The 17382-nt window shown below is 37.5% G+C and overlaps 3 protein-coding genes across 3 annotated transcripts; all 3 read left to right on the top strand.

Moving 5' to 3' along the window:
• The first annotated feature begins 79 nt into the window (after nt 1–79).
• LOC135434927 (zinc finger protein 37A-like) lies at nt 80–1109 on the top strand. The gene is made up of 3 exons (XM_064691740.1): nt 80–318; nt 375–554; nt 608–1109. Exons 1-3 carry the CDS (start codon nt 311–313, stop codon nt 1107–1109), a joined length of 690 nt encoding a protein of 229 aa, XP_064547810.1. The 5' UTR covers nt 80–310.
• Nucleotides 1110–1279: 170 nt separating this feature from the next.
• On the top strand, nt 1280–7950 carry LOC135434912 (solute carrier family 25 member 32). Its single transcript, XM_064691667.1, has 5 exons — nt 1280–2186; nt 5423–5576; nt 5647–6001; nt 6193–6338; nt 7290–7950. The coding sequence occupies exons 1-5, from the start codon at nt 2036–2038 to the stop codon at nt 7453–7455; spliced, it is 972 nt and encodes a 323-aa protein (XP_064547737.1). The 5' UTR covers nt 1280–2035; the 3' UTR covers nt 7456–7950.
• Nucleotides 7951–8174: 224 nt separating this feature from the next.
• On the top strand, nt 8175–9660 carry LOC135434926 (uncharacterized). The gene has a single exon (XM_064691739.1). The coding sequence runs from the start codon at nt 8953–8955 to the stop codon at nt 9658–9660; it is 708 nt and encodes a 235-aa protein (XP_064547809.1). The 5' UTR covers nt 8175–8952.
• Nucleotides 9661–17382: the final 7722 nt, after the last annotated feature.

The following is a 17382-nucleotide window of genomic DNA, read 5'->3' as shown; positions in this document are numbered from 1 at the left end:
ATCATTTTCAAAATATTGTCGATATTGTATCTATTTTGCTAAAAACACGGTTGTGTAACAATCAAATAGTTTTGTGTATAAATTACAATTTGATACGGAATAAATTATATGCAAATTTGAATTTTGAATTAAAGGCGGTTAAAAACTGGCCACACTTTACATTACTTTATGGCCAGACTGTTCAAATTGTGTGCAAGAATCGATCAATTTATCTCTAAAATATTGATATACTTAACAAACCAATCTGACATTCACCTGAAACGCCGACACAACACAGCTGAGACTTAATCGTTGCAGTAAAAATAAAACAATGCGCATGTAAATAAAAGAAACGTTTCAGTTAATGAACAAATGTAATTTTTAAATATGGAAAGCTTGCTGAACCCAGCTTGCATAAAGCAGGAGCCGGCTCAGCATGAGGAATATGAAGCTGTCCTTTCAGATATGGTCTGTGGCGAGATAGAAATAGGAGCCATCAAAATAGAGCTTCCAGAGGAAGACGACCATAAAAATATCATCAAAGTTCAGCGGAAGAAACAGCTATCGGTAAAGAGGTATGTAAAATCTGTAAAAGCTCTGACATTTTGTGATATTCTTAACTTTCCAGTGCTCAAATCGAATTAAGGCGAACCCATCACTGCGCCCACTGTGCCAGGACCTTTGACAGTGTCTACGAACTGCAGATTCATCGACAGATTCACACTGGGAAGCTGCCCTACAAGTGCTCCTATTGTCCTAATAGCTTTGCGCACAAATCAATTTATACGGCGCACATCCGTGGACACAGGAGCGGGGGTCCTTCTGTGAAGGAGCTTGTTCCACATGCCTGCCATCACTGCGGGAAAACCTTTGCAGATAAACTCAATTACGCGGCCCACATGCACATACATTCCAGCTTGCGTCCTTATCGATGCACCTACTGTCCGAAGGGCTTCATGCGTGGCTGCGAGCTGAAAAAACATCTTCGCACGCACACGGGCGAACGTCCCTACAAATGCAACTACTGCCCGAAAGCCTTTATTCAGAGCGCTCATCTAAAGTCGCACATACGAACTCATGCGGACGACAGAGCATTCATTGAAAAGTCCAAAGACTGGTTTACCCAATAAATGGTTTAGCTTTTAAATTTAAAAAATATTTCTGTTACTTGTTGAGCCACCCCCTCAAATGCCATTCGCATTAAACGGTAACACGTGAATTGCTGATACATTTTACTTATCGATATATCGATATAAAACATTGGCACTACAAAAGCACCACATCGGCTGTTGGGCGAATCATTCGTGTTTTCCTCGTCGTTCGGTTGAGCACACAGTGAGGGCGCACCGTAAGAAAAAGCCACAAATTAAATTGTGCACGCGCATTCAAAAAGAAAAAGAGAATAAGTCTAGCATTATTTAATCGCCTTCACGTGTATTTTGCAATAGTGAAATAATACAAGCAAGCAGCAGTCCAAACGTGGCATCAAGAGAAATGCATAAGGCATTACATAAGCAGCTTTTAAAATAATAATCGTTTAATGAAAACGAAGCAGCCGCGTTCGTCTCACTTCAGATTGAAATATATTTCATCAGCCAAAAACAATTTCTGTGCTAAAGCTGCAGAGTAGCTGTAAGAAAATTGAAAAAAACCAAAAAAAAAAAAAAAAACTTGAACTGAACATAGTCTACAGTTGATTTGCCAAAAAGAGAGAGAGAGAGAAAATATGTGCTCGGTAACAAAACAAAGGCAGAAATGTATACGCAGTAGCAGCAGCAACAACAACAGCAACATTAGCAGCAGCAGCAGCAACAGCAGCAGACAAAAAAACTCAGCGCCTAGCAACAAGACAAATTCAACCCGAATTGCGGCCATGTGTAACGAGTTTCTCTGATTTTCCATAGATCAAACAAGCAGCTATAAGCCAAAGATTGTAAATAATACAATACATACATACACATATATATACATATAAATATATATATATATACCTACGAGTAAAAGAGAAAGAGAGATAATTGTTAATTGAACGAGTGAAACGCACAACACAAGAAAGATGAACGCAAACGCAGCTCCTGCGAGCAGCCCACCCAAATTCAATGTGTTTGCCCATGTCAAATATGAGCATCTGGTTGCCGGCGTCTCTGGCGGCGTTGCGTCCACGCTTATCCTGCACCCATTGGATCTCATCAAAATACGCTTTGCTGGTGAGTACAACAAAGAACCGTTAAATACCGAACACCCTGTTTGGACATATACAAAACGAACCAATCGTCTTGCACGTGACTGACCCGCAGCGCAGCCGGCTGCTTGTCTGTAGATTGCGTCCTCTGCGCTGCATTTGGTCAGTGTTGCTCAATTCGAGATTTTTCCCGTCAAATCTGGCAATTTAAAAGAGCATTGATGAACACTTTAAACGGTTAACATTGCGACTTCTGGATATTTGCTAACTTGCAGAGGGCATTTAGCTATTTACCGCCACTTCTTTTAATTCAAATCAAATCTGGCTGTATTTCTGCCAAGAACTAGCTATTTTTTATTGCTCAACACTGCATTCGACTGCGTTGTTTATTCTTACTTTTACCCTACCCTTATCATGTGTTTGCCGCCTGCTCATTGCGTTTGAAAATTTCCATGGAAAACTTTGTGCGTTGCGGAAAACAAGTCTGGAATTCGAATCGTGACCAAATAAACAAGCAGCTGCACATTAAGCTGAGCAATGGGTATTTCCTCTGGTTGTTCTTAGACTTTTTGAGTTTTTCGCATTTGACGTTTATTTATTGACCTGTTGACAGCTTGCGAAAAACAATTTTAAAGTCCTCCAAAAATTCTGCTGACCGATTATGCTACATTTTCGGCATATCAACGCTCCAGAATGATAAGCATTATCTGCATTCTCGTGCGCACGTAGAATCGACTAGAAAGACACGCCCCCTTGAACAAATTTTGGCACATATATTTTATTGAGTTCCATTTAGATATTGAGTTTATGGGCACAGTGCAAAGCTCGATAAATTGCTAGATACAGTAAAGGCTGCCTTGGGCGAACACTTTCAGTTCAAGGCGGGGGATTGATTAAGCAAAGGCTAAAGGAGTTGAACGCCCAAGGACCCTGTTCGTTGGTAGAGTTTTTACTGTAATTGTCATAACATGACTCAGCATTCAGCTGTTGTTCACATACATAACTATATATATATATACATATATATATATATATATATGTATAGTTATATCAGCGTGCATTTGTAGTTGTCCTCGTTTGGACCCGCACGCAAAAATTGAGTACATTATTATTTCCGTATATTTCGTTTTTTTTCAACAATAACAATAACAACAGGAACAACAGGTTTTTTGTTTTTGTTTTCGATTTTTTTCACAATCAATATTAAAAGTCTTGTTTTGCCCGTCGAACGCTTTCTACTTAGTTAAAGTCTTTAAAAGCGCCAATTTAATGGGTAAATATTTACAGATTTGATTTGAATGTCATGTAAACGAATAAGAGCCTTAACAATAATAACAAATTAAGTTGTTTATGCGAAAATTTACTATGAAAAAAAGATAATTAGCCCATGACCCAACGGCGGGCAAAAGCATATGCTGACGGCATCTATCGATCAGAATATATATAAATATATTTGGTTTGCGTGTTTGAATGACGCATCTGCGCGCGGGTTCGGGGAAAAACAAAATCAAAGCGTCAGCAAGTTTGCGAAAACGTTTTTATCTTTATAATATTAGTATACCCTGTACTCAAGAAAATTGAGCAATAAAGTGTAGATTACTGCTCAGCAAATATGTGTAACAGGGGCAAAGAAATGCTATAAATTAAATCTGATCAGCAGAGGGGTTTATTAGCTTCGCAGCGCAATTAGTAATTTATCGATAACACGCAGCGTTGCCCTAAAAATCGATAAATATTGATTACAAGCACTTTTTAGCATTACTTACTTCTTCTTCTTAACAAATGTGTGTAAAAAACTGGGGAAAACAAATCATAAATTTTATATCTGATCAACAGATGAGTCAATTCTTCGTACCATAGCTCAATTTGATGTCAATTTATCGCTAACACGCAGCGAACAAAAAAACGATAAATATTTATTACTAGCACCTATTTTTTGAGCCTATCTTGTAGCTTATAAAGTCTAGCTGCATACAATTTGCCATTTATTTCAGTATCTAGCTGTTTGCAGGGTATCTACTAGTCTGGCACACCCGTCGCTTGCACTCAGTCGCCTGCTTATTTCTGCGCTGGTCTCGATATCACGTGACCAACATTGTTGACTGTACATCGAGCATTTTTTAACGGCAACTGTCAGTTGATACACAACACTGAAACATTTATCAACATAAATACATACATACATACATGATTGTGTGTGTATGTGTATCTATATCTACATCAAACTGGCTGGCAGTGCGAAACTTCAGTTGTTGTCAAGTGCGCAACTGCGTCGACGCTTGTTTTTTTGTTTATCGCTGCGAACATGCGAACATATTCGTGTGCTCGATCAGAGTTCAACATCAGCTGTTCCGATTTTATACAAATACACATATTTATACTCAGTCAACAACTAATTTTTTAGCCAAATATTATTGGAAGAAAACACACGATTATTTGTTACATCAAATGCGATTTAAAGTTTCCCTTGTTTTCTTCGCAACGAGAATAATACAGATTATGTCTGGCCACAAGTTTTGATCTCCTGTGCTGAAGGTCAGTCGAGATCTGTGCACCTTTAAAAATAGACACCGAGACGAGCCTCCGTTTCGCTGTTGTCAGGGCAGATCAGTTGCGAGTTGTTTTTGCCAATAAATAAAAATAAATATAGACACAATTATAGTCTTGTCATGCTAATGCCCGCACGAGCACCGCAGCGCAGCTCGGACAGCCTGTTTCCATATTGGACTCTTATCACATCCGTTGCCCCGACCAATTAGCGCTATCTCTGTTGGCCGCGAAAACAACAACTTGTTGTTGTTATTGCTGCTCTTGTTATTGCCGGCCATTAGCCGGGGCCCGAAATTCACAACTGGGCTGGCGTGTACAGTACCCCAAAAAGATATGCCAAAAAAACCAGCCAAAACAGCTGTTGCATGAATCATTCCCAACCTACTTAAACCAACTTTTGAATGATTCAAAACTGTTCGATCGGATCGAAAGACTCACTGACTGATACAATCTTCCTCAAACTCACATTCTAAATACTTCTGGAAATTTCACGAGCTAATCCAACCGTCTCGGTCTCAAAACTGATTTGAAATTTGATAAAGCAAATACTTGAGCCAGTCAAAGCCGGGTAATGCTAGCTATTCAGCTGGAAGTATTTACACAAGTGACGCGTGTCTCGTATCTAGCTTTTAGTTATACAAGGCCTAATGTCTAGACTGTTGAGTAAACATTTATCATTTACGAGCTTCGTTTGATTTCTTCCGTTTGCAGTCAATGATGGACGCACAGCGACGGTGCCGCAATACCGTGGATTGGGCAGCGCGTTTACCACCATATTCCGGCAGGAGGGCTTCCGTGGCCTGTACAAGGGCGTAACACCCAATGTCTGGGGCTCCGGCTCCTCGTGGGGTCTCTACTTCATGTTGTAAGTACTTGCAAGCGCATCTTTTCGCAATTGAACCTGTTTAACTCTTAATCTCTGTTTCACCCCGCAGCTACAACACCATCAAGACGTTCATTCAGGGCGGCAATACGACCATGTCTCTGGGTCCCGCCATGCACATGCTGGCCGCCGCCGAATCGGGCGCCCTCACGCTCCTCCTAACCAATCCCATTTGGGTGGTGAAGACGCGCCTGTGCCTGCAGTGCGACACGGCGAGCAGCTCCGAATATCGCGGCATGGTGCATGCCCTGTCCGAGATCTACAAGACGGAGGGCGTGCGTGGCCTATACAGAGGCTTTGTGCCCGGCATGCTGGGCGTCTCCCACGGCGCCATACAGTTCATGACCTACGAGGAGATGAAGAACGCCTACAACGAATACCGCAAGCTGCCCATCGATACCAAACTGGTGTGTATATATAGACGGGAATGGCGGCATCACATGATCTAAACGCGCGTGCCAGTTGTTGCCATATGGATATACGTATATGCATATGTATATGCATATGATGACGCCCGCGCCATTTGGCAGCTGTTCAAAAGTCACATTAATTAATGGACCTCTGCTTGACTAAATTGTTGATTTTCTCATGTTCACAGGCGACCAGCGAATATCTGGCATTTGCGGCGATATCGAAGCTGATTGCCGCCGCGGCCACATACCCATATCAGGTGGTGCGAGCGCGTCTGCAGGATCATCATCATCGCTATAGCGGCACCTGGGACTGCATTCAACAGACTTGGAGGTACGAACGCATGCGCGGTTTCTATAAGGGACTCGTGCCGTACCTGGTCCACGTAACGCCCAACATTTGCATGGTCATGCTCATTTGGGAGAAGCTGACCAGCTAAGCGTTACGAGTATTAGTATTAGTTAAAAACTAGAAAGTAGCCACCACCAACATTGAATATAAACTACATATACATATATCAACATGAATCTATACGGAACGCAGCAGCAGCAAATGACAAAGCGGATCATAATTTGTATTATTGTTTAAGTTTTACTTATACTTTAACTACTGCTACTTTCATTTATCATTTAAGCGATAGTTATATTTAGTTTTAAGCTAATTCCATAGTTAGACAGAATGTATACTATGTGTTTGTGTATACTATATGATTCGAAGAAACTTGAAAAGTAGCGTGTGTGCTATAAATATTGGAATTTAATTTCAACAATTTGCACAACTCTAGTTAATAGTTTAGTTAAATTATTTATTTGAATTAATTGCAAATGTAAATATGTTCTAGTTAGGCATATACTTAATTTTCGTTTTGGCAAAAAGATTCTTCATAATTTGTTTTTTTTTTTTTCAAAAAATAACCGTGACATTTAGAGTTACATTTAAAATGTGAAACAAAAACGAAAAACAGAACAATTTCAAGACAAAACAAAAAGAAGTAGTAAAAAAAAAAGTAACTAGAAATCTACACATTAAAATGCCAAGAAACCAAACAAGCGTTTCCATGTCCTCCTCAACACGAGTCTTTATTTATTTCGCCTTCAGCCCGAAAGTAAGTAGTATATATATATATCTATATATACGTATGTGTAAAGTTCTCTCGAATTGTGCAGAATCTCTTTGCTAAACTGAAACACAGGTCAATTTGTCAATTGCAATTGTAAGTAGGAGGTAAGATCGTGGTCAGCATTTACTCATATATACCCAACACTTGCTTCGTTCTCATTGCAGATACGAGGGCGCCATTGGCTTCTACAAGGGTCTCAAGGCGAACCTGATACGCGTGGTGCCCGCCTGCATGATCACGTTCCTGGTCTATGAGAATGTCTCGCATTTCATGTTGGCACAAAAGAAACGCCGGCAGCTGGAGCTGTTGACGGTTAACAATGATAAATGAGCCTGAAATTTCGGGGCTGATTTTTAAAAGCAATACTAAAATGTCTTATGCGCGCACAAACCACATTGTTTTAATCGGACGAATATGTTGACCATTAGCTCCATTTCGAACATTTCTATTAGCTACTTCTGTTTTATATTTATTACCTGTTAATATTATTTAAGTGTCTTGTCAATTACTATAAAACCTTAACTAGGTAGATTGTTTAGGCCTTCTGCTTTAATGTACAACTTACGTTTATGGAAACGATATTCCTGCGCAAAAGCATTGTTATATTTAGAAAGTAGCTTAAGTAGACATCGGCGGTAATAGAAATAACATTTAATTTCTATATCTGCCAAAAAAAAAGGAGATTGAAAGAATTACAAGCATCTACTTTTATGCAAAACGCCAGTGATAACCTCGCAGTGAAAATGTGCATTGTATCTATACAATGAAAACTAATTATAAGTTAACAAATGGCTGTTGAGAATATAAATTGTTATAACATCACAATACTAATCCTTGTTGTCCATCAATTCAAAGACTGTTAATGTAAAAGTTCAAACTTATTCAGAGTTGCCACACTTCGCATTTTCGCTTAGTATATTCCCTTCTCTTTTCTGTTAACGATAAATTCAAATAACAAATTGGCGCGCAGCAGCTAAACGGTTACCCGCATAACCGTTTCGACTATTCGACTAACCGTTTCGCTTGTGTAAAGCTTTCCACACAGCTTTGCGTTCAGTTCACAATTGAACGCAACGGCGTGCGGACCTGCTGCGCTTGTTTTCTGTTTGTTGCTTGTGTAAAGTGAAGCGAGCGTCATTTCTTTGCGTGTCTCTTTTGTACGTGTGTGAATTTCATTTTAGTGATATTAAATTAACGCCAAGGAGCGACAAAAACAACAACAGCGTTAACAATTAAAATAACAATAAAGTCTTATGCAACTGGCGTTGTGAATGTTAAATGTTTGTCGCGCTCAATTTAGTGCTCCATTTCTTAGCGCGAAACCAGTTTGCAATTGTTTAGTTAACTTGACATTTGGCGCTGGTCAAAAGTGCAGCAATTGCAGCCAAAACGCGAGTTCAATAAACTCGAAGTGCCAGAAAGAGAGATAACCTTACCAAAAATTTGTGCATTAAAATTGAATGCGATTTTGATAAGTGCGCGCCAACACAGCAGCAGCAGAAAGTTCAAGTGCAGGCGCTTTAATTACCGTTCGAGCAAAGTGAGAGGGAGAAAGCAATATATAATTTTTCGACAACCACATGTTGCTGGGCCGTTAGAGTCCGCACGGCAGAATAAACCGTATAACTCAAGTTAAACAAAACAGAGCAAACACACAGAGACAGAAAACGCATGTGTGTATGCGTGTGTATGTGTATGTAGATAAAGCGAGTGCGAATGACCTTGACTAGCGCACACAAACAGAGACAAGTGGAGTGATAAAACAACAACAATTTGTCAAAGTCTAAAGAGCAATAACACAGATCCCCCTTTATACCACGCCCCTGCATGGCAACCGGCGTTATTCGCTGCAGCGTTGTCTCATCCTCTGCCGGACGCCGCAACCTCTGCGACTCCCAGGCGCAACTGAACATCGTCCAAACCAAATCCAAGTCGTTCAGTTATCTTAACAGCAGCAGCAACAGCAACAACACTAACAACACCAGTAGCAGCAGCTGTGCCTGCGTGCGTTGCCATATCGCGCACACCAGCTACTGCAAGGACACGTGGCCCGTGGAGCACAAGCATCAGCCGTTGAGCGCCGTCTCTTTGGGTACGCTAAGCGCCAAAGAGTCGCCCCTATTTGCACGTCGTCAGCTGGCATTCCAATTGGATGCGCAGCAGCCTTCAGACCAGTTGGAACCGCAGCAGCAGCAGCAGCAGCAGCTGAGCTGCTCCCACTATCCATTGCGCAGCGCGACGCCAGCGTACGCGTCACGAAAGCCACAAATCGATCTCAGCGCCGTCGAGGCGCTTAACATAGCGGATATGCCTGCGGCACGCATCAACAACATGGATATCAATCGGAATAACGGCTATCTGTATAATGGGGTGAGTACAGCACAAAATCTGTTCTGTTCTTTTGTTGGCGCTTTTAATTGCGAGGGCAGCCCAAGCAGACATTGTACAATGTTTTTCGTTGCTTATATTCTAATTGGAATTAAGTCGCCTGGCGCCATCTTCTTCAAGCGAAGTGTGACCAACTTGACTTTATGATCAAATACTTATATGTAGATTTATATTTAATGTGCAGGCAACGAATTGGTTTTTCTTTTTCTTGAACTGCCCTCGTATTATGCTAATGTTATATAAAACTCATGCAAACAGCCAAAAAAATAACAAATAAATAAATATTACTCGCAACGTCTAAGTTTTGCAATAAAACGCATGTAACTGTGTCGGCAACATATATATATATACATATGTACATATTTATTGGGGCCCCCTAAAGACCAACAATTATTGGGACAGCATTTGCTATTGGCAATTGTTAAATATATTCAAAGCTCTCGTGAATAACAAACAATAAGCTAAAATCACGGTTAAACAACTGAAAAATGTTCAGCAACTGGAAATGGAAATTGGAAATGGAACAGTTGCAAAATAAAATGAATCTTAAGTGTGACATTAACGAGAACTGAAAGTTGTTATAATTGAATGCTGGGAAAACGCGTATAATTCTCATTAAGGGAACACATTTTATTGCCCCTGCAGAGGGTATTATAATTGTGTAATTATTAGACTTTATTTTTTTTTAATTACTTTTTATAACTTAACTAAATTTATTTATTATTTTATTTTATTTATTTAAATACGAGCTAAATCTTATCAACTTCAAGCTCCTATATCGTATAGCAATCTTTAATAGAAAAAATCTTTTTAAGATTGATAACAAAATAAGTTGCACACTTCGGTAAGGGTATTCAATTGTCGGCCCAATCTATTTTCTCTCTCATTTTTTTTTAATTTGCAAGATCATGTTAAGTCTGTTCAGTCTATAAACAAGCAGCCCCCCCGAAGCAAAGGGAAAAGATTTGAGGCTTTTGTCACAGCGATTTCCACGCTGTTAAGAGGAAATGAAATCTAAATTGTTGCCTCATTTGAGACGAAATAAACACAGCGATAAAATCAGCAGATAGATGCCCGGGAGGGGGGCAAATGTAGAGGGGGAAGGCAGAGGGGGGGGGGGGGCTGTCACAAATGCCAATAGTCGGGCCGAGGCACGTGTTATGGGCAATGGAATTTCACTCTCGATACACGATATACTATATAAACAGTTTGGATATATATTTATAGGCAAGCCGGTCGAGGTTGGTCGCCCCAGCCAATTGAGGGTATATATATATGTGTGTGCGTGTGTGTGTGTGGGTGTGTCCGGGCAATACTTAAACGATTGCTAGTTAGATATATGTATATATACTTTGCTTTGTCTTAGGCCAACTGACTTGCTCGGCGTCCCACAACATTGACATCAGCGCCAAGGGCCACTTTTCCAACCGTTTTTTACAACGTCCAACGTCACGTTTTAAGGTCAATTACCGTGAAGGGAAGATTACTTAATTAAAGCCTAGCAATTAAAATAGTTGGCATTTTAAGTGAATCATTAAATAGGCCTCGTTCCTCGCTGCATTTCTGCCATGTTTTCTGGCTGCGGGACAATCTAATCAATGAGCAGTCTTTTTTTTTTCTTGTCTGGCATAATGACTCGACATTGATAAGAGAGAGATAAGATATCAATTGCGATACGCGAAGGTATGTATATCAAATGTGCGCCGCGTGTACAAAATTCATTGAGTAATCGCTCAGAATACCTATTAAATCAGGTTCAAGTCCCTGCAGGATATATCTTACCCGAAGTAGGCTAAAATGGTTACTAAAACCAACTGTCTTTTGCCAAATGAAAGAAAACGTGATCTGTCTTGCTCGCTTTGCTATTATTCGTTGCCTGTCGCTTGCAATTCTCAACAGGTTAAAGCTTTGGAAAGGGGATAAGGCGTTGCAATTGATGGCAATGTCTGCTGTATCTTGTTTACACCTTGTTTGTTATTTATTATTTATATTTAAAATAGAAAAAATAACATTAACCCCAAGCCGGCCTGCTTAATTATACTTAGCGCAACAATAATAATATTCTATTTCTATATATTCCTCACATTTGGTTATAATCTGTCGCGCACTTTGCGCAACGCACGCCAGCCGCAAGCCTCGAGCCAATGCACTTTGTGGCCAGTTGTTGTTGTTGTTGTTTTTATTGTTGTTGTTTTAGCTGCAACTGATAAACAACAACGATCATTAACTCTGATGCGGGCGCATTGAAATGAGCCACACGCAAGATGCAGCTACAACTCGTTGGCAATTATCATATCCAATTTTATATAATATTTATCGTGTGAGCATTAAGTACAGCCAGCCACGGGCAAGGTCACGTTTCAAAAGTATCTCACAGGTACAGATACAGGTACAGATACAGATACAGATACAGATACAGATACAGATACAGATACAGATACAGATACAGATACAGATAAAGATACAGATACAGATACAGATACAGATACAGATACAGATACAGATACAGATACAGATACAGATACAGATACAGATACAGATACAGATACAGATACAGATACAGATACAGATACAGATACAGATACAGATACAGATACAGATAAAGATACAGATACAGATACAGATACAGATACAGATACAGATACAGATACAGATACAGATACAGATACAGATACAGATACAGATACAGATACAGATACAGATACAGATACAGATACAGATACAGATACAGATACAGATACAGATACAGATACAGATACAGATACAGATACAGATACAGATACAGATACAGATACAGATACAGATACAGATACAGATACAGATACAGATACAGATACAGATACAGATACAGATACAGATACAGATACAGATACAGATACAGATACAGATACAGATACAGATACAGATACAGATACAGATACAGATACAGATACAGATACAGATACAGATACAGATACAGATACAGATACAGATACAGATACAGATACAGATACAGATACAGATACAGATACAGATACAGATACAGATACAGATACAGATACAGATACAGATACAGATACAGATACAGATACAGATACAGATACAGATACAGATACAGATACAGATACAGATACAGATACAGATACAGATACAGATACAGATACAGATACAGATACAGATACAGATACAGATACAGATACAGATACAGATACAGATACAGATACAGATACAGATACAGATACAGATACAGATACAGATACAGATACAGATACAGATACAGATACAGATACAGATACAGATACAGATACAGATACAGATACAGATACAGATACAGATACAGATACAGATACAGATACAGATACAGATACAGATACAGATACAGATACAGATACAGATACAGATACAGATACAGATACAGATACAGATACAGATACAGATACAGATACAGATACAGATACAGATACAGATACAGATACAGATACAGATACAGATACAGATACAGATACAGATACAGATACAGATACAGATACAGATACAGATACAGATACAGATACAGATACAGATACAGATACAGATACAGATACAGATACAGATACAGATACAGATACAGATACAGATACAGATACAGATACAGATACAGATACAGATACAGATACAGATACAGATACAGATACAGATACAGATACAGATACAGATACAGATACAGATACAGATACAGATACAGATACAGATACAGATACAGATACAGATACAGATACAGATACAGATACAGATACAGATACAGATACAGATACAGATACAGATACAGATACAGATACAGATACAGATACAGATACAGATACAGATACAGATACAGATACAGATACAGATACAGATACAGATACAGATACAGATACAGATACAGATACAGATACAGATACAGATACAGATACAGATACAGATACAGATACAGATACAGATACAGATACAGATACAGATACAGATACAGATACAGATACAGATACAGATACAGATACAGATACAGATACAGATACAGATACAGATACAGATACAGATACAGATACAGATACAGATACAGATACAGATACAGATACAGATACAGATACAGATACAGATACAGATACAGATACAGATACAGATACAGATACAGATACAGATACAGATACAGATACAGATACAGATACAGATACAGATACAGATACAGATACAGATACAGATACAGATACAGATACAGATACAGATACAGATACAGATACAGATACAGATACAGATACAGATACAGATACAGATACAGATACAGATACAGATACAGATACAGATACAGATACAGATACAGATACAGATACAGATACAGATACAGATACAGATACAGATACAGATACAGATACAGATACAGATACAGATACAGATACAGATACAGATACAGATACAGATACAGATACAGATACAGATACAGATACAGATACAGATACAGATACAGATACAGATACAATACAATACAGATACAGATACAGATACAGATACAGATACAGATACAGATACAGATACAATACAGATACAATACGATACAGATACAGATACAGATACAGATACAGATACAGATACAATACAGATACAATCAGATACAGATACAGATACAATACAGATACAATACAGATACAATACAATACAATACAGATACAAATACAATACAATACAAATACAGATACAGATACAATACAATACAAATACAGATACAAATACAGATACAAATACAATACAGATACAATACAAATACAATACAATACAATACAATACAAATACAATACAAATACAATACAGATACAATACAAATACAATACAATACAATACAAATACAATACAAATACAATACAAATACAATACAAATACAATACAAATACAATACAAATACAATACAAATACAAATACAATACAAATACAATACAAATACAATACAAATACAATACAATACAAATACAATACAATACAATACAAATACAATACAAATACAATACAAATACAATACAATACAATACAATACAAATACAATACAAATACAATACAAATACAATACAAATACAAATACAATACAAATACAATACAAATACAATACAATACAAATACAATACAAATACAAATACAATACAAATACAATACAAATACAATACAAATACAGATACAGATACAGATACAATACAGATACAGATACAGATACAGATACAATACAGATACAATACAGATACAGATACAGATACAGATACAGATACAGATACAGATACAGATACAGATACAATACAGATACAGATACAGATACAGATACAGATACAGATACAGATACAGATACAGATACAGATACAGATACAGATACAGATACAGATACAGATACAGATACAGATACAGATACAGATACAGATACAGATACAGATACAGATACAGATACAGATACAGATACAGATACAGATACAGATACAGATACAGATACAGATACAGATACAGATACAGATACAGATACAGATACAGATACAGATACAGATACAGATACAGATACAGATACAGATACAGATACAGATACAGATACAGATACAGATACAGATACAGATACAGATACAGATACAGATACAGATACAGATACAGATACAGATACAGATACAGATACAGATACAGATACAGATACAGATACAGATACAGATACAGATACAGATACAGATACAGATACAGATACAGATACAGATACAGATACAGATACAGATACAGATACAGATACAGATACAGATACAGATACAGATACAGATACAGATACAGATACAGATACAGATACAGATACAGATACAGATACAGATACAGATACAGATACAGATACAGATACAGATACAGATACAGATACAGATACAGATACAGATACAGATACAGATACAGATACAGATACAGATACAGATACAGATACAGATACAGATACAGATACAGATACAGATACAGATACAGATACAGATACAGATACAGATACAGATACAGATACAGATACAGATACAGATACAGATACAGATACAGATACAGATACAGATACAGATACAGATACAGATACAGATACAGATACAGATACAGATACAGATACAGATACAGATACAGATACAGATACAGATACAGATACAGATACAGATACAGATACAGATACAGATACAGATACAGATACAGATACAGATACAGATACAGATACAGATACAGATACAGATACAGATACAGATACAGATACAGATACAGATACAGATACAGATACAGATACAGATACAGATACAGATACAGATACAGATACAGATACAGATACAGATACAGATACAGATACAGATACAGATACAGATACAGATACAGATACAGATACAGATACAGATACAGATACAGATACAGATACAGATACAGATACAGATACAGATACAGATACAGATACAGATACAGATACAGATACAGATACAGATACAGATACAGATACAGATACAGATACAGATACAGATACAGATACAGATACAGATACAGATACAGATACAGATACAGATACAGATACAGATACAGATACAGATACAGATACAGATACAGATACAGATACAGATACAGATACAGATACAGATACAGATACAGATACAGATACAGATACAGATACAGATACAGATACAGATACAGATACAGATACAGATACAGATACAAATACAGATACAGATACAGATACAGATACAGATACAGATACAGATACAGATACAGATACAGATACAGATACAGATACAGATACAGATACAGATACAGATACAGATACAGATACAGATACAGATACAGATACAGATACAGATACAGATACAGATACAGATACAGATACAGATACAGATACAGATACAGATACAGATACAGATACAGATACAGATACAGATACAGATACAGATACAGATACAGATACAGATACAGATACAGATACAGATACAGATACAGATACAGATACAGATACAGATACAGATACAGATACAGATACAGATACAGATACAGATACAGATACAGATACAGATACAGATACAGATACAGATACAGATACAGATACAGATACAGATACAGATACAGATACAGATACAGATACAGATACAGATACAGATACAGATACAGATACAGATACAGATACAGATACAGATACAGATACAGATACAGATACAGATACAGATACAGATACAGATACAGATACAGATACAGATACAGATACAGATACAGATACAGATACAGATACAGATACAGATACAGATACAGATACAGATACAGATACAGATACAGATACAGATACAGATACAGATACAGATACAGATACAGATACAGATACAGATACAGATACAGATACAGATACAGATACAGATACAGATACAGATACAGATACAGATACAGATACAGATACAGATACAGATACAGATACAGATACAGATACAGATACAGATACAGATACAGATACAGATACAGATACAGATACAGATACAGATACAGATACAGATACAGATACAGATACAGATACAGATACAGATACAGATACAGATACAGATACAGATACAGATACAGATACAGATACAGATACAGATACAGATACAGATACAGATACAGATACAGATACAGATACAGATACAGATACAGATACAGATACAGATACAGATACAGATACAGATACAGATACAGATACAGATACAGATACAGATACAGATACAGATACAGATACAGATACAGATACAGATACAGATACAGATACAGATACAGATACAGATACAGATACAGATACAGATACAGATACAGATACAGATACAGATACAGATACAGATACAGATACAGATACAGATACAGATACAGATACAGATACAGATACAGATACAGATACAA

This window comes from Drosophila montana, unplaced genomic scaffold, assembly GCF_035044405.1.
Source record: "Drosophila montana isolate Dmon_TW-CO22-7 unplaced genomic scaffold, ASM3504440v1 contig_3468_1, whole genome shotgun sequence".
Classification (NCBI taxonomy): domain Eukaryota; kingdom Metazoa; phylum Arthropoda; class Insecta; order Diptera; family Drosophilidae; genus Drosophila; species Drosophila montana.
The sequence above is the reverse complement of the archived record's forward strand: the minus strand, read 5'-3'. Positions and strand labels throughout refer to the sequence as shown.

Bases quoted from the DNA above. Each gene is read 5' to 3' on its own strand.
- LOC135434912 (XM_064691667.1), top strand. From the start codon at position 2,036: ATGAACGCAAACGCAGCTCCTGCGAGCAGCCCACCCAAATTCAATGTG. The intron at 2,187-5,422 runs GTGAGTACAACA...TTCCGTTTGCAG, and splicing joins CATCAAAATACGCTTTGCTG to TCAATGATGGACGCACAGCG. The intron at 5,577-5,646 runs GTAAGTACTTGC...TTCACCCCGCAG, and splicing joins TGGGGTCTCTACTTCATGTT to CTACAACACCATCAAGACGT.
- LOC135434926 (XM_064691739.1), top strand. From the start codon at position 8,953: ATGGCAACCGGCGTTATTCGCTGCAGCGTTGTCTCATCCTCTGCCGGA.
- LOC135434927 (XM_064691740.1), top strand. The intron at 555-607 runs GTATGTAAAATC...TTAACTTTCCAG, and splicing joins AAACAGCTATCGGTAAAGAG to TGCTCAAATCGAATTAAGGC.